Here is a 19033-nt window from a genome sequence, read left to right as displayed (position 1 = left end):
CTTCAGCACTCAGGCCTTAGTCTAGGTGGCGTTGCTCGGGCCCCCTCATACCCCATGGAGTTGGCGCCACTGTTTCAGTATCAGTGGTTCTGCATTTTTATTCGCTGAAAAGAGGGAAATTTCCTTTAAATTTGAAGTATTCTTTATATCTTTAATTCTATGAACCTACGAGCACAGTTACAATTGAATTGGTGAAATACTGGTATGAATTATTTTTTAGAGAAGTTTTAATGTATTTCGATGATATTGTTATTGCAGGAGGCGACCGACAACTGAGGTAATCAGCATCACATGGAAGGGTGAGGAAAGAAGTGAAGAGAAATAATAAGGTGGAGAGAAACCCGGCGTCGGCATAAGCCTGCTCTTAACGAAAGGCGCCAAGGGGACCACGGCTTTACGCCCAATCCGACGGACGGAGTGCTGTACTTAAAGTATCCACTGCAGAGCACTGAAGCACGGAGTCCGGCAGTTTATGGAAAATCTCCATCGCCTTCGGGTTTTGAACCCGGGCCTTCGGGGTGGGGAATCAATACTTAAGTCACCACATCAACCCGATTCCATTTGAGATCATGCTGAGGAATGCGTTTGATTCCATCGGGCAGCGTACCTATTTCTATCAATTGACTCCCTGCCTCACTGAGGAAATTCCGGGCTCGCTGTCTTAAATCGTCCCGTTTTCATGATTTGGCCGACGGCTTGTCTTACTACTACTTTCTTTCCTTGCATCATGATTGTCGTCTTGGGTATTGAGGGCCTGAGCTGAGATAATAGAGTAAGGGGTATCTTTTGAGCGTTGACTGAGAAAAAAATGACGGGAATGGATTAAATGACGCCGCGCCGTTCCATTGAGCGCACCACCGAGAAACTCTCTTAATGTTTTGGTCGAAGGAGGCGTGGTCTCATCTCCCCAAGGCACGCTCAAATCCCATTCACACGACCCGTCCTGCCGCTTCCAGTACATTTTCCACCTCCTTGGTTAATTTAGTACGGGACAGAGTGGAAGGCTGCGCCCGTGGCCCGCAGACGCCGCGGCGTCAGGGCCTTTTGAACCGGGGCCCGGAGGTCGCGTGACCTCCATGTGCACGCAGGCCACGCGGGCCGGGCGTGGAGGGAGACGAAGCGTGCGTTCTGTAGTATACGTCTGAGGTGGTGGCGGGAGAGGAGGGGAGGTGTGGGGGGGTGGGGTTTGAGGCCTTTGCGGCCTTCCGCGGGGGTTGGGGCGGGCCGGGAGGGGAGGGGGTTGAGGAGTCGGTGGGAACGGGAAGGGGGGGACAAAAAGACGGCGCATCCTCGCACAGTCCAGCAGTCGGTTGGTGTCTTCCAAGTCATCCACCGCGTTTGCTGCGCTGCCCCGCAGCTATCCTCTCATCCATCTCACTCCACGTGCCTCGCTCGCCGAGCCAGGCCCTCTTGTGGTCGATTCCAAGGCATTTCCGTATCGCCGTGTGGCCTTCATGTTCTTGTGTGTCGTCGGTTCCGAAAAGGGTGGTGCGTTGATGTCTCTCCGTCGTTGATTTAGTTTTCTTAGCAGCCCTCCACGATGACCGCAATAAGGACTTAAATTTATTGTGCCCTCGAAGATAAATTCGAGGATCCTCTGCAAAGAGTGCCTGTGGATCGAGTTAACCATCGGACTGAATTTCGACAATCCTTATCACTGTGAACGGGACGCCTTCAGCCCAGTTATCGGAGGACTTTTAGAGACTGTCGGAAGCGTCAAAGGGTCAGGGTGTCACGGAGACAGCTCATTTTAGTATACTGTTCTGAGGTCATCAAAGATCCCCCAGTGATGCCAATTTTATTGTGGTAGGCGCCCTTTGTGAGAAATTTGTGCTCGCTGAACTCGTGATTAACAATCCCCGCCGGTATAAGAGATGAGGTTTTGCCTATTCAGTTAAAATTCATCATAACAGACTGACGCAAGCTTCAACTAGCAGATCATCTAATAGCGCCCTCTTTTGGATGGGGTAGACTTAGACCTTACGGTTACGCCCTTTGAATTTACGCCACCCATTCTTATCAAAAGTGGAATTACTTTAATACATGGGCGTTTGACACTTGGAATACGCGTTTGGAAAAATTCTCCAAAAATACCTTTAAATCGCCTCCTCCGAAAAGTTATCTGATTTCTTCTCATCGTATTTGATGCTGAAAGCGATGAATTTTATCGTAAGTTTCTGAGGTGAGGACGGAAGAGTGACTTTTTCAAGAGAAAGAAAGAACACCATATTATCAGGAGGAATAAAGTCCCAGTAATCGTGAAACGGAATCCTATTAGTGCAGCAAGGAACGAGAGCTTGAGAGTTAGCCAGCTGAGAAAGAGGGGGAAGAGTGGACGAATCATTGAAGAAGGTCTTGGATTGATAGACAGCCACCAAATCACTGTGAGGTGTAAAATTCACCTGATCGCATCGCTGTAGTGTCTTCCGAGCGAGAGGTGTTGTTGCCCTCGACCCGGGCTCAGCTGGGAGTGGTAGCCGGGCCATGTGTTCGCGGGGCGGGCCCGCCGACGGCGTGGGTGTAGGCGGCGTCGACCTGCGTGGGCGCCCGCAGGGGTCTTCGCCGATGCTGCTCTTCGTGGTGCTCGCTGTGGTGCTGCTGTGCGGTGGCTCCTGGGTCGGCGGCGTGCCGCTCAAGGGCCGACTCGGGCAGGGCGCAACGCCCCCGCACTTGCCAGGAGGTAAGAGACTTCAACGACCGACCTCCCACTTCCATTATGCCGGAGGTGGTTCCCCTCTTGGCTGAGCGATCAACATCTCCATGAGTGCATTTAAATCGCCTCCCCCGAAATGTTATCTGATTTATTCTCATAGTATTTGATGCTGGAAGCAATGAATCTCATCGTTAAGTTGCATACATACTGCCCAGAGCCACGGTAATGAACGGACGAAATGTCGTATAGGTTCGTTCAATGGTATTAGGCTCAAGTATGTGGATGTTATTACTCGAAAATGAAAAGGAGACTTCGTTGATTTCCACTGATTTATTTCGTCCGTACGACATGTTTCGAACCATAGAGGTCATTATCAAGTATCAAAACAAGTCGAATCAAGTACTTGATAATGACCTCTATGGTTCGAAACATGTCGTACGGACGAAATAAATCAGTGGATATCAACGAAGCCTCCTTTTCATTTTCGAGTCTTATAGGTTATTTAACTGTGAAACCGAATGGATTCTTTGAAATCAAATCGCCACAAGAACTTATTCAGCGCCAGTCCATCGTCATGAATCATACGGTAAATCGCATTAATATTGTCTTGAACCTCCCTAGTTCTCCCTAGTCACCGGTTTATTCGATATGGTGCTTAAAAGTGAAATCATGCCTTTCCTGTTTTATCGCCCTAAAAAATCAGCAATGCCTTATCATTTTACCTTTGACTCTGCAAGCGATAAATCATGTTGGAAGTCGATGAAACACTGTTTTTACATTTTTTAAAAACCGGTTGGACATTTTCGCCGCAAAAATTGTTACATGCACCCTCCGCGTTTTTGCTTCCAGAAACAGCGACTCTTACAGAAATCATCATCAAATCATCACTGTTTTGAATCGGAAATGAATGAAATAAGTACGCGAAAATTTTACGAGTATATTTCAAAAATTAAAGTATAAGAATTAAATGTACCCATAGATGCTCTAACTAGAAACCGGAAAGATATGTTTAACTTTATATTGAGGTCATTCTTCATTAATTACTTCAATTTTTTTCTCAAAACAAATTTTAGAATACGGAATATCACCTCACGAGTACTTCAATGCAGCTATAGTTCGTAAAATTTAAGTTTTTGTAGATATGTGCCCAAGTCTTAAAGAGACTATCCCTTAGACGTCTTCAATTTATCGAAGAAAACGATCACTCCCTCTCAACCTATCGCATTTTATTTCTTTTCGTGGAAAATTACTCGTTTAAAGGAAAAATTTTAAAGTTTGAGAAGCATTGAAATATTTACAATGGTATTCTTAATGCATGCTGAAAACATTACGCAACGAAAAGAAAGAGATATGCTATTTTTGTAGCAAATACGTGCTACATTCAACGTCAGCTGTGAAGAAAAGTAATAGAGGTACAATGACGGTAACGCTGCTGAATTATCAAAATAGTGCTTAATTTATTCTCAAACAAAACATCGGCCAGATGGCTGGGAACCATCAAAGAAGTGTCGGGTTAAGTAAGAGTGGGTTTTAGATAGGGATCAGGAGATTTGATGATTGTGGTAAGGATAGGGTGTAGAGGGGAATAGGATGATAGGAAAATTTTTTGTGTAGACCAACCCAAGTGTACTTGGCGATAATTTGAGAAACAGATGACTGGTAGCTTGTAAACTAGGCATTTCCGATTCTTGCCTATTTTTATTAGAATTGTTGATTCAGATAGTTTCATTACCAACTTCATCACATACTGGTTGTCAAAATCTCGTTTGGTATATAAAAATTTATTGAAAGAAGAGGAGATCTTCGTTTGTGACAGCGTCATTTGTTATGTATCGACCGCGATGTATATGAAGGAATCCATCCTTTTCTACGCCTATAGCGTCGAGAAAGAGTGGAAAGTATTTATACTGAATGGCTGATGTAAAATTTATCTCATTAATATTTTCCGACGCCTAACAGGATTTTGATTATAATAATTTCTTTATTTTGTAGAAAGGCTATTTATAAATTTTATTTGTTCATGAGGATTTGACTTTCTAATATGTTGTTGCTTTTTGTGCCATTAATTCTAGGACTCGCATTTAAAAATGAAAAGATATTAATTTCATTTAAGTCGGATAGTTTTAAATATCCTTGTCGTCAGGTAAATACATTCTTTTTATCTTTGCTCACACAATGCTGAGACGTGTAGTAGGTCCAGGCACTATTTATGCAAGTGCAATGCGTGACCTTATCAGTGTCATTAGTAAACTTGCCTAATGTAAATGCCGACTTTATTGTGCCTTACTATAGTGGATGAGTGGCATATTCCGTTTCATTTTTTAAAATTTTGATTGAGACTATGGTTGCTGCTCTCTCCTGAAAAGTACCAATGAATATTTTCAGCTTGAACTAGACTCGCATATTATTTTTTTTCTAACCCATGGGAGATGCATTCTTTAATTTATTATTTGTATTTTAAATACATCTTAATGCATTTAAAATAATTTATTTGTATTAATTACAATTAAACATAACGTAGGGAGAAATATTTAGATATTAGCTAATAATTACATGTAGGTTGTATTTTTCCCTTCTTGAATTCCCCCAATTAAAGACTGTCAATTGAAATAATGTAAGCATCTGCCCCGGTCTACATAAAAGTTACTGCCATGGAACTGTATGCCAAATCAGTTCGATGGATACTAAATGCATCTTTTGGCAATTTATTATTACTTAAAGGGCTCAGTTTAATTTATGTGTTATTTTTTGGCAAATTGTGTAATAAATTCCACTCTCAATGCAACTTAATAATCAATGGTAGTGCCGATGCGATGCGTGGCACGGCTCCGTTTAACTAAAGTGACATTATCATTTTTAATATCACTTTCCTTTTTGCATCTGAAATTATAGGTGAAATTAATTTGAGAGGATTAATCGTACATTTATATACATCTTTTCGTGAACAACCTGGCATATGAATTCAATAGATCTCTTATTTTCACAGCTTCAATTAATTATACTCCGAAATTATCCTGGAAACTTAGAGGGACTTTTAGCTCCCATCAAGTTAGCATCGACCAACGTTACCTAGTTATTACGCTACTGCCTGCAAGACGAGCTGTCTTTCTTCTAGCTTAATTTAGCGGGAACTTCTCGGTCAAGGTCATTGAAAAGAGGAAAACTTTCGCATCGGTATTGGAGGGAAACTGAAACCCAGTTAGTTACGTATCGGTCTGTGGAACTACTAGATTACGCAAAAAATTGCAATGAACAGCGTGAGGGATATGTCTACTTCGTATGCTTACTTTAACGCAAACCAGAATTAATACAGCGAAATGATCCTTACTTATGCCAATGCAATATTATTGAGTATATAGATCAATTTTGAAGAACCATTCTTTAATTTTCAGGACGGTCAAGAGTTAACTTATCCTCATTATTAACCCGAATATTGATTGTGATGCTTAACTGCCTTACAATTGCTTCGCAGAGGTGTGTGAAAGTTTTGATCATTGCCAAATATTTTCAATCAGCACGTGACGTAAAGTTAGTAGCAAAAGGGCACGATTATCTGAGCTCCACGCTGGATTTAAAGAGGGTTGAAGAACGTGAAGGCATTATCGCGCGGTCCTTGTAGGCAAACTATCTGCGGCCAAGGGCGCAGCTAGGAATTAAGGCTACTGTCGAAATTATCCGTCTTAGGAGCAACTAGACCTGGGGTGTGTGGTATACCCGCCAGGATAAGCGGGAGGTGCGGGGGCCCTCCCCCAGAAGTTTTTTTTTTAGATAAATGGTTCAAAATGGTGAGTTTTATGGCTTTCTGTGGGATATTTTATTATTCCTTACACTCTTCTATACGTATATCAATCAAATGAAGTAAAATGGATTAAACTTAAAAGTTTCTCTCAGCTCTGGGGGGGGGGGGGTTTAATCCCCCAAAATCCCCCCCCGCTCGCTGCGCCACTGTCTGCGGCCATCGTTGAATGTCCCAGAGACTCGGCGAAATTGAAATGGTTTCATCTTGCAAGACACTCGAGTAACCTGAATTGACTTTATGTCTGAAAACTTATAAACGGTAATGTAAATGTTTTATCGAAAAGTAACTTGAAAAAAAAATACTCTCCGAAGCTAAGATCCTGATGCTGACCACCACAGGAACCGACTGTGATATATCATTTTACTCGGAATTTTATCTTGTTACATTTGTAGGGGTAAGTACACTTCAAATAAATTGTAGCTTTCCCTATGCTTAGATAACAGAAACTTTTCACACGAGGTTCAATTTTTTTAACTTAATAGTAATCCGGTGCCGCAGGTGAATTATTTGATCTTGACACTGATCTAATAAGGCCTTTTATCTTAATTTTTCTCCTCTGTCCTTATTTCCCGTACATGTTCTTTCAGGCCGCTTATGCCTTTAAAAGTCTTGAGTTTCTCGTAAACGTGTTTACCGTCCATGTGGAAAATTGGACGAAAATAGTGCTGCTTGTTTAGAATTTTGACGCAGAAACTGCTTTTACGTTTTCTTAGCTCTTGCATTCGTAGCTGCTAACCATATTTTTTTTTAAAAGTTGCATTTTACCGTCATCACTTAAAGCATTCAAAGGTGTACTAACAACATTTGATGTTGCTTATTTTTATGAATGCTTCTCATTGTCGAGTTGATTCCACTTTATTTACTTTGGCGAATGAATTACGTCTTACCGCTATACCGATATACGGCTCTTCCGGTGGCAAAGTTTTTCTGGCTTGGTTGGCATGAAGGTCTACAGGATTTATACCTCAGGATTCCGCGACATTTGGTGCTAATGTTCATTTTCTCACTGCGTAGGTTCCTTGCAGTGAATCATTTTCTTCTCTTTACCTTGATACTTCAGCAGATCTAACTTTTAGGATCGTAAGTTTTCCATTGCATCAGACGTCGAAGTCGTGCTTCCTTTTACCTACTGAGCTCATCCTTTTATGATCAGCAAGCAATAACGCCATTTCCTGCTCTAGTTTCAAGAAGAGCTATTTCAATTAAAAATTCCCAATTTCACTGAGTGAAGCAAATGTTTTGTCTACGTTTCACACGATAAATTTTAAATTTCGATATTTGTTCATCACGTTAACGAAAATGACCATCATTTTATCGTGCCCGTTTAATATTAAGGTATATCTCACGATTTTCATCGGAAAACCATTTATAATCAATGGTCAAGCGCAACTTATGATTCAAAATGATTCAAATGTGATATGTTCGACATTTAGATACCAAGCACAGGCCTTGCCGTTTCGATTACGCAAGTAGAGGTCACTTTGGCGCCTTTCATTAAGAGTATGCTAACTCCGACACCGGGTTTTTCTCTAGCCTTCATTCCTATCCTTCCCTCAGGTGCCAATGCCCCCTCCAACCAACCACTTATCTACCGTGTACCTAACTGGTACAATGAAACGACGATGGGACGTTCCATTCCCATAATTTCTTTCACGCGTACCTCAAGCGTTTCGGCTCCCTCAATATCCCTCGCGTTTGCTTTGAGATAAAAATAGTCATCTTTTTGCGGTGGTCAGGAATGAGTCGACTCTGCGAAGGTAGCATTCCGCCTCTAATGAGAAGAGGAAATGTTCACTGTTGGAAACCTCTTTTCGCAATCGGCATTGCCCAAGGATATTGTTCTCCTAACGCTCCGTCCGCGGTCCACCGAATGGTCTTAGCGCGTATTTTTCACCGCGACTTCATCGAAAACGTCTCAGTTTTGGGTTCCTAGAAAATTCTACAGACCTCCTCATCTCTTTCAAATTATAATGATTTTTACCCAATTATCGAAGACGCAAAATCTCAGAGGCTCCATGGCAACTGAGCGGATAATTTTGGCCATCGGGAAGGGACTTTTAAGAGGACGCGGTAACTCCAGCTCCTATGGTATTTTGTATTATGTATGCCTTGTTAAAAACTTGCGCTCTCATCTTGTAACTGTCCCGGTTCATAAAAATAAACGATTTTTAACAATTTCCTGTACCTATCTTGTAAGTTCTTTCCAGGAAATGGTGCGTGGAAAACATTACCCCTAAAGGATACAAGGTAGTTAAAAGATGCTGCGAAAATCTTCAAACAATTTTTTTCTGCACCTTATAAGAAAATTTTTGCTATTTTTTACTTAAAGGTAAAATTTTTATGATCGAAAGAGAGCTAAATGTAAAAATGCGTTTACTTCATGTATCCTGGCAATTTAAAGGCGATTGCAGAAGTTAAAAAGAAGCAATGACTTCGAATACCAACAAAACATCACCCCGTGTGCGGAAGTGACCCCTGCTCTTAAAGAAAGCTTCGTCACGAGAGAAATTGTACCATTTATTTTATGAGGGATCGAGAACCTTTTCCCAACTGCAGGCCGCATATAGGTAGGAGGTTGGACGGAATTACTGTAGTTTGCGTATTCGTATTTATTCCTATTAAATTTCAAATGAAAACACGATCGTAGATTGTTTAACGAAATATCTTTCTCCATTACCATTTTTAAAAGATAGTTTTCCACAAATGGTTTACTCTCACATGCGGGTTGAATATATTTTCTGTCATCTTGAAGGGTGATGAGAATTAAATACAAAATGTATTGAAACCAGTTTTTCGGTTTAAATTTCGTGAGATCCCAGTAAACCATTTGCGAAAAATTTCCAGGAATTTTAATGTATTACGAGGAATTTTAGAATTCTACAGGATTAAGCTAGAAAACACTCTCTATGTGACTGCTATTTGTTGTGCTGGCCACCCGAATGAGCTTTGCAGGCCACATGTGCATTTAGGGTTGCCTACCCATTCCTAAAGATATGAATTTTTCCAAGAAAACCTCATTTACTTTGATAGAATTCTCTTCTGAAGTATAATTACTAAAATGCTAATGTGAAACGTTTCCCAACTTTACGGTCTATGAGCTCTGAGTGGAAAGTTACGACTTTAATTAGGGAAGGACCTATTCTTAAAAAAATAATCTTCCACTTACAAAGGGCGTGGGAATTGTTTTCCATCTTGCCGCTATATTTTTGAAGTAATAAAGCTCATGAAATCGTTGTAAAATCATAGTTACCGCATTGTTATGAAAATTTTAAGGCCTTATTGGGGAAAAATTTGGACACTGAACTGGATTTCAGATTTGGAATCTGCGTACAATCTTTCCTTAATATTTAGTTTTCTTCGAGGAAATTGCCTTTTCGCTTTTTCAGCTTGTTTATTTTCTTGCTAATCTCCATACCTTATCATTTCTTTTTAGCGCTAAGTCGTGAGGGTATCATGCCTCTCCTGTTTTTAATCTTTTCTGCTGTATTATTCAAAATACTTCTTCGCGGTCGTAAAGTATCTTCAATCTACTTTCATCTTTTTCTGAGACCCTGTGTTTCCACACTAATGATGATAATCACCATCTATTTCCATATCTAGTTCCGCAAATTTGTTTCTCTCCCCAATTGCCTTGCAAAACTCTTTATTCGGAAAGCAAATGATGAAATCATTCGGAGAAAGGCATTTGAGATACTCTGAGAGAGTAATGTTAGAGCCATTCAGTATTGAAAATCCTTCAGATCCAGATCCGCATAGCACACTATACTTGTTAAATTGTAAGGCTCACTGTTTTTAATTACAAGAGTGATTTAAGGGAATGTTGGATTATGTTTTTTTTTACTAATTTACAGTTTTAATTTATCTTAACCGACCAAACCAATGACATTGAAGGCCTTCATATCGTGGGATTTCAATAGCGGACGATGAATAATACCCATTCTCAGAATAGGGGCAACTAAACCAGGTGTGATTCGATATCGCAACCTTCAGTTTGGCAGCCGTGGACTTCACTCCGCCGCCAGCGACGCATTCTAATTTCAGTTGCTGTTAGATTTCCCTTCTTTCATTGTTATACAACCCTTTCCGTTACTTGGAGTAAGGTCAGCTCACAAGTCATCGTAATTTTGTGGAATTGTTGCTCTAGGTTTCTTCTAAATGGTTTTTGAACACATTTTTTCTCTTTTTCACTCACCCTTAGTGACCTGCGACTAAGTATTATCATTGAAAATCTAATTATCTTTTTCCCTGGAGATTTCTCCTGCCGGGGATCGGGTTGGTGTGATGGCTGGAGAGTTGGCTTCCCACCCCAAGGGCTCGGGTTCAAATCACGGCGTTGGCAGAGAATTTTCAGAGAACGCCCGATCCCTGCTTGAGTGTTGTGTGGAGGACATTTCAAGCGTAGCATTCCTTCCGTCGGATGGGACGTTAAGCCGTGGTCCCCTTGGCGCCTTTCGTTTAGAGCAGGCTAATGCCGACGCCGGGTTTCTCTCCACCCTTCGTTACCTACCCTTCTCCCATGATGCAAATGACCTAAGCTGTTGGTCGCCTCCTCCAAATACCATACCATACAAAGGACTAAAGCCTTCGTATTTTTAACCTTCTTCCTGGGGTACTAGCTAAAAAATGAGTAATTAAATGACATGTAGCAGGGTTTGTCTCCATCCTTCCACCCATACCCTTCCCTCATGGAGCAAATAACCTCAGCTGTCGGTCGCCTCCTCCAAATACCATACCATATCTTTCTCCTGCCATTTCCAATCGATGCTGCACTGATAATATATGACATCGAGAATGATGTCGGTGTGATTTTGACTCGGACTCTTTCCAAGACTTCACAAATTTCAACTATTTTGTTCCATGGAACACTTTATATTTTTAAACATGTCTTTTCTAATTCCATGTAATAGCATGAAATTGGGAACTCGAGTCGGCTGTTCGGTGGATAGAGACAAATAGGTGATGAAGTGTAAGCAACGGGGTCGTATGGGAGATTCGCTAGAGGGAAATTTCCTGTAGCGTCGTGATTCTTAAGTACAAATGCGCATGCTTACGACGGCAGTGCATTCCGAGGGGAAGATTACTATTAAGTTTCGTCTTGAATCCACCTCTTCCGTCTCTAAAACTTAATCTTAGGGCAAATTGATGAACTAAGTGTAAAGAGGTCAGTGATGGCGTTACAGTGTGAGTGAAGACATTTGGTGCGTTTCACAGGCACTATAAAGAACTTGCTTCAAGGAAAAAAGTGTTTTGAATTCAGAGGTAACATAAGTATTCTTGCCATTTTTTGTTTTCCATAGAACTTCACTGAGCTGTATTTAAAGGTTGGAGGAAGGGGAAAATCAAGGCGCTTACAATATTGTTTACAATATTGTCATGGTTGAGTGAACAGATCTATTCATTAGATGTATTGATTCAAGGTAATACCATACTAATTACTAGTCAGTTGGTGTTTAAATGTAAGTCAATGCTCCCGATCTAAGCGTCATAAGAATCATTGAAATTCGTACAATTTTCTATTGGCGTTGCGGAGGGGTTACTATAGTTCTCACTTCCTGGTCCTTTCATCATTGAAAGTACGTTGAACCACGTTGGATATAAGATGTTTACAGCGTTAGTTAAAATAAATTTGAGAAAAGTTTTTTTATAAAATTTTCCGTTATTTTCATTTGGTTGTAAGTTCTGGGCCCTTTGTTTAAGGAAAGCATTTTGAATTGGTAAAATATGGACTATTTGATGGGAAAGCAGGAAAAAGTAGAAGACGGGGAGAAAATATACTTTTCTGTCGATGATCTCCATTGTATATTTTACTCTCTTGGTACTCTCCCCAAATCCTTTAAGGTTTGTAGAGATCGTATAGTCCCACTCTGCAAGTGCAGTTTTTAACACTGTTTCTCACTCGAAACGCCGAACATTTTCTTCGGAAAATTACGGCCCTGGGAGTTGAATCTAACGCTTTCTCCATACGGGACAATTTCCTCCGCGACCATGAGCTTGGATGAAATTCGTTTTGCGCATCGAATCCGAAGAAGAATTGACCGAAAAAAAAATTAAAGCGAGTGGGTGATCCTTATCGGCAGGGGTCTGTGCTCTCGAGTAAATTGCATTTGGGCGTGCTGTTGCCGAGGCGGGCAGGAGGCTGGCATCTCGACGGGTCGTTTTGGCGACGGTGTGTGCGCAGCCCAAGATTCGGAGATAGTGCACCGGGCCGGGCATTGTCTTCTTGCAGTCGTGGACGGCAGGTGCACGTGTTGCATCCAGACTCACGCATGTACCTCGTTGCAGCCATTTTTTTCCTTTGGTCGGGGTTCTGAATTTGAGCAGAATACTACGGTAAAACTGCGAATACATTATGAAAACGCAGTCTTTATTACAAGCGAATTTAGGACTGCATAGTCCTTTCTCACATTTTACTTGTTTGACAATCACGCAACCATGCCATGAATGGTGGTAGAATACACCCAATGCGGGCACTCGAACACGCGACCTCTAGGTTGGCGGACGGGGACACTACCCTTTCGCCACCGAGGCTATTTTAGGATGCTCTAATCGTCCACGATGTGTGGTGTGGGTTTACTATACTCGCCACTCGTGACGCTGATGTTATAGCGATTCGAAATTCACAGGTATTTTACTATTAACTATACTAAACAGGCTTGCTGACTGACATTCATATTTCAGATGATATAATTGATCTAATTCATAATTACTCAAAGCTGTTATTAGCGAGTGCAAATACTCAATTGCAAGCATTAGGGGTAAATAGACGCCTGTGCGCTTATTTCTCCGTGGCGGACGTATTGAAAAACTATTAAATTATAGAGCGACGCGGTCGCACAAATCAAACTTTTATAGCATAGAATAGAGCCTCCTAGTTTTAGATCCCGCGGGTAGAACTGCACTACTCTACCCTATACCTAGGGAATTAAGATGAGAAGGCCCAATTCCGCCTTGTGGAATATTTTAATGCGATTACGATTTAATCGCTTTTCTATAGGTTTTCAATGGCAGCACGGCTATGAGCGCAGAGGGATCCTTTCTTTCCCAGTGCACTCACGAGCATTGAAAGTTGTGTAAATTATAGACGAATGTGAGTTTCTTTTGACAGGCCTAATTGTTGCTTGCTTACCTTGTAATTCAAATCGCTAAACTGTCAACGTCGCGAGTGATAACTTTGGTGAAAAGGGTTAAAAATGATTTATCTGGGAAAGAATCACATTCGAAGAATATGTGCATTGAAACTGCCAGGATAAAAAATAAGATTTCAACTAGAATATTTTTGTGAAGCGAATCTCATTGTCAGATATAAGACTGCAAAAGATTCACGAGGGCAGATATCAACAGTGTTCATAAACTAATGATGATGATATGCCTTCTGAAATTCAAGAAATTAAAGAAATCATTGAATAACAAATTGCCAATGGAGAAAGTGAGGGAGCCACAATATCAAGGTGTATTTACATATGCAATGGGGAGTAAAATAGAATTAGATCTGACAGAAAAATCTATGCAGCATAACTGGAAAAATGTTACAAGTGGACTTCAGGAAGTCGCAAGAGAAGTTCTAGGGAGAAGGAAAGTTGTTAAGAAAAGTCGTAGATCACGGATGAAGTCCTAGACCCCATTGAAGTACTGAGAAAGTATAAGAATGCAAATGAGTAAGGACAGTCTTGCTACAGGAGAATTAGGAACGAGAATCGTCGCAATACGAGGAAAGATTGAGAGGCGTGGGTGATGAACCTTTGCGAGGATGTTCAAAATACGTGCAAACAGAAAGTATATCAAGTAACTTCGAGAAGAACATTATCATTCTGGACTTAATTTCTGGAATGCAATTTCTGCCAACATTGTTGGAGTCAGCGAAATGTGTTCAATTTCTGTTTCTTGATCTCTCACCCATTTTTCGTTTTACTATTGTAATACTCGTAGTATTGAATCTCTTGACGGTTTCTCGACCCTATTCATGGCGCGTTATTATTAGGACGTCGTTTGCTGATATCTTCCAATTACTGTGAGCGGTGGGCAGCATTTTTCTTTCCTCAAGTTCCCTTGGATGTCTGATGTCGTCTCAAACTTTCCGATTATTTGGTAACTGTAGATATTTTGCTGTTAATCCGTAAGTGAGTGGTTTCATGAGTAAGAATGCATTTGTAAAATATTTATTGCTGTGTAAGAGCGCGGTAGTAAGTAGTGGTTGTAGCGCTTGGGTTCTAATGTAAGGGGTGCCTTGGGTAAAAAATGGATGAAGGCTTTGACCGACCCAAAAAAATCCTGTGAGAACTGTAAATACTTAGAGGGGTGTAAAATTTCCTTCGTGGGAAATCGTCCGACCACAGGGGTGAGGAAAATATAACCTTCTAAGGGTAAGTGCCATGATTTTAGCTTTGCTGACGCAAGCCATTAATCATTAACGATTGAAAATAGAGTTACAAGAATTAAGAAGTTCAAAATTACAATTAAATATTGAAAATGTTATATTCATCCCAGTTCCGAGCATATTGTAGGAGATTCGTGATCTAATTCTCAGCATACTACGAGTCAGTAAGCGCCCACAGACGATTCCAGTGGCTTTGCAAACTACATTGTACGCAGTATCGTAGAGGTATAAATGAAACTACCTCACAGACCTTTTTTGTTGTTCAACAAGAGCTTACGATGCTGATATGAACTGTGCCCAGAAATGTATGCGTCATTTTGGAATATGGAAAGAAGATTCCTTGAATATAACTTCATATAGAGTTTATTTAATACCTAAAGGTTAAAACTGACACTATCACTTTCGATTATTTACTCTAGTTTTTGTCAGGAACCTTCTTCTAAGTGTTTCACGACTTCACCCCTAATTCCTGAAAGACAATTTTTATCTTTTTAAGTTATTAGAGAAGGGTATAATCGTTAAAGGATGGCTTTATTGGTATAAATTAGCAACGGAGACATGCAATAGATTTGAATTTAAGATAAGCCATTGGAATGCACTGCTAATAGGATTAAAAAAGTTTTTTCCTAGCTTTTTCGCGGCGGCTGTGGGGTGGCGCACGACTCCAGTTCTGTACTTCGCAAAACATACCAATCTGTGAGTTTAATCACTAATTGTAAGTAAATGGCGTCGAACCCTCAGACCCGAATTCGTAATTCACTTCAAGAATTCAGCAGATGGAAGAAAAACATAGGTTTAGATTAAAAATAAATCTTTCCCATGCAACCATTCCCTCGTAAATTAAAAATAAGTCGTCGCCTATTTCGCATGCGTTGGTGACGTCATTAGAGTCCTGTTTTTTTATCATGGAAAACATTTCATTGCGGGAAGGAATCAGCAAGAAGAGTGTAGTGTAAAGCGCCAACTAACCTAAGCGAGGCTCATGCACAAGGCCGTGCAGTAATCGGTTGCCCTCTTGGAATGAGTGGGTGACGTCATCAACTCACCCGCGAAAGGGGTTAAGCAAGTGCAACGAGACTCCGGGGCGGGCTCGCGGGGTTACTCCCCTGGGACAGGGTCTGTAAGCGCAAGCTTTTCATCTCTGCACCGCAGAAGGGTGAGGACAAGGAAGGAGAAAGGAAGGAGGCGCCGCCGCGATAGGAGCCTGACGACGCTTCCTGGGACAGGATAGGGAAGGAAGGGAAGGGAAGAGGAATCCCGCACCGTCACAGAGGCGGGCGGGTCCTACTACTAGCGAAACCTGGAAAAACCATTTCTGTGCCAGAGATTTTAGAGGATTATCCCATGAGGAAGAATAATCCAACGATCAAATCGCTAAAAAAAGGGGTTGAGCAGTTGATATTTCGTCGTGAAATGCGCGAGAAGTCTCTACGGGTACTAACGGATGGGTCTATTTATTTTTCAAACCAAATTACAATCGCCAAAAAACGGAAATTTGCGAACGAGCCCATTCATGAATTGAAAACCAAATTCGGGTCAGAGTGAACGACCTCGGCGACGGAGGAGGAGGGGGAGGCGATATCGCATCGTGGGAAGGGAGAGGCTGAGTTTGAATGGAGACCTCTCTCCCACCGCTGCCTGCATCCACACGCAGATACTCTGTGGGCGCGGCTGGCGACGCGGGAAGAGGGCAGGTGCATCTTCGGCGACGACACGACCAGCCCATCCAACCAACCTTTAGGGTCGCGGCGTCTGGCCGCGAAAAGGAGGAGAACAAAAAAAACAAAGGAATATACGGATGCGCTAAAAAAGAAAGAGGAAAAAGAGTGAGAGAGAGATGAAAAAAAAAGATGTGAGTTGGTGGTAAGGGGGGTTGAGAGTAGGAAGGAAAAAAGCGCTGTTAGAAAGAGGGAGGGAGGGATATTAATGGGAGGGGGAATTTTTTCGTGCGGGCGGGTTTCGTGACCCATGGTGTAAGAATGGGTGGGAGGGGGAAGTTAAAAAAAAACAAAAAAAAACGGAGGAAGAAGTTGGATGGGAGGCGCTTGGGAAATGGCGGAAGGGATAAGGACGCACGTGATCGGGGGTGGCTGTGGCTCTGGGATTGTAGGGGGGGGGAGAGAGGAGATTAATCGTCGTGTGTTGGCTGGAGGGGAGGAAACACCTCTCCTTCTTCTCCTTCTCATTGTGAAGTGACGCCCACGCCGGGGCCACCGCTCTGAGCGCACACACACGAAGAATTGATGGTCGGGCCCGGTGCGAGACGGGCGGCGGCGTGAACGAACCCGACTGAGCGAACCGGGGCTCCTCCAGTGACCCCGAGTAGAAAGAGAGTGCCGAGGGGGAATGCAACTCTGGAATAATAGTGTACGCTTTTGAGAATTGGTTAAAAAAATGAATGGACAAGGTCAAGAAATGAATGGGAATGGGTGTCAATGGATAGGAATAGAATAATTGGACCGGAATAGATTGCCATGAACGGAAACGGATGAGTTTTGATAGAAATGAATGGAAAATGAGCAGAAATTATTTTAATTGGGTAGAAATGAGCAGAAATTATTATAATTGGATAGAAATGGACAGGCATGGATAGAAATGCGTAGGCATTATTATAATTGGATTGAAATCGACAGATATTTGTTGTTTGTGTACGTTAAATTTTTAACATGTTAATAACCCCGGTGTAAAAGGCCGTATAGAGCTGTTTTCGGTGGCATGGAAATAAATAACTAAAATATGGATAGAAATGATTGGAAATTAGTGAGAAATGGATGGGAAATGATTTATAAATTTATATAAGAATGGATGAGGAAAAAAATGGATGCAAATGGTAGGAAAAGGACAGAAAAGAATGCAAATTGATGGCAATGGACGGAAAGAAATAGAAGTGATCGGAAATGGACCTCTGAAAATTGAGAGAAATGGATGGAACTGTACAGGAACACATAAAAATGGAATAAATTGATTGACAGAAATTGATAGAAATCTAAGTACTGGAAATTCGGTGTACTCAATGTTCCGAGATGCGCACCCATAAAAGTGTGCCATATGCATTTTCTCTTTGGTATTTGAACCTCTAACTCTACGGATCAGAAACTTGGACGAAGCCGACTAGTAGAAAGTATGTGAAGACTTTGCGAGCTGGGTGTTCATTCTAGTTATAATTACTGATTACTTACTAAGAGTAGCGAGGATATTTGCGACTTCCGCTACCATTTTTGAACTATCATGATGTGGCTAACTAAGTGAAGCTGTCGCTATCCCAAAGCGACGAAATAATGGCAATAAATGCCCAGGTGTTTGCGGCGTGTGATGAAGATCAAATAGACGCATGGAGTGACAAACGTCGGTGGGGGAGGGGGGGTACCGAGGACTAGGAGATTAAATAAAACAGTGGAGCGCCGTTGGTAAGAAAAGGAAAGGATGGGTGGTTTATATTATATGACAGCAGTTACGTGTGGAATTAAATGGAAGGAAAATTGAAAGAAAAGTTCCTCGAGGAGGATATGGAGATAACACGATTCCTTGGGGCACATGAAGAAGTACACAAGGAAGGAGAACATCGATGAACTGAAGGAACCAGCTTTGGAATGGGAGAAATGGATGGCTACAGTATACCAATCTCACGATTGTAGTAGGTATTATGAAGAAGTCGAAACTCAGAGTAAATTGAAAGAAGGGCGTTCAACTAGAATGAGAGACCTTTTACAGATACCACTTACACACACCAGGCGTTTCGAATTTTTCACGTCATTCATAAGTGCCTGTGCTGTATTTAAGTCTAATGACATTATTTATTACCAGCGTCGCTGACGAGAAGAGCAATCCGAATTTTGCAGGGCAATAAGCTATATGCATGGCTCAAGGGCGTACCCAGGATCATGACCAGGGGGAGGAGGGGCAAGCCATGATCTTGGGGGTAAGCCAAGTTGTGACATTTTAGCATGGAAAGGGTGAATTAAACCAACATTTTAAGAAAATTATAACAGCGCTTTATTAGTCTATGAGATTATTTCCTTGAAAAAATAGTTTTATTTTAGTTACATATCTTATACTAATACATATAATTTTTCGTGTTTTTAAAGAAAATTTGTTGAATACTTTCGTGTCAATTCAATACTAATTTTGCTTTAAGACTTTTGCGATTTTTGCTCCTAGGAGGGGCAGCTGCCCCCCTGCCCCTCGCTTGTATGGCTGTAGACGGAAA

The 19033-nt window shown here is 41.5% G+C and overlaps 1 protein-coding gene across 1 annotated transcript in view; it reads left to right on the top strand.

Moving 5' to 3' along the window:
• Positions 1-1321: 1321 nt before the first annotated feature.
• LOC124158629 (flocculation protein FLO11-like) overlaps positions 1322-19033 on the top strand; it is a 112108-nt gene continuing 94396 nt past the window's right edge. Inside the window, exon 1 of the mRNA XM_046533818.1 lies at positions 1322-2680. Within this exon, the coding sequence (XP_046389774.1) occupies positions 2485-2680 (196 nt within the window). The 5' untranslated portion in view covers positions 1322-2484. The remainder of the gene's footprint in view (positions 2681-19033) is intronic.

The sequence above is a fragment of the Ischnura elegans genome, chromosome 5, assembly GCF_921293095.1.
Source record: "Ischnura elegans chromosome 5, ioIscEleg1.1, whole genome shotgun sequence".
Classification (NCBI taxonomy): domain Eukaryota; kingdom Metazoa; phylum Arthropoda; class Insecta; order Odonata; family Coenagrionidae; genus Ischnura; species Ischnura elegans.
Note: the sequence above shows the minus strand (reverse complement) of the source record. Positions and strands in the feature narration are given on the sequence as shown.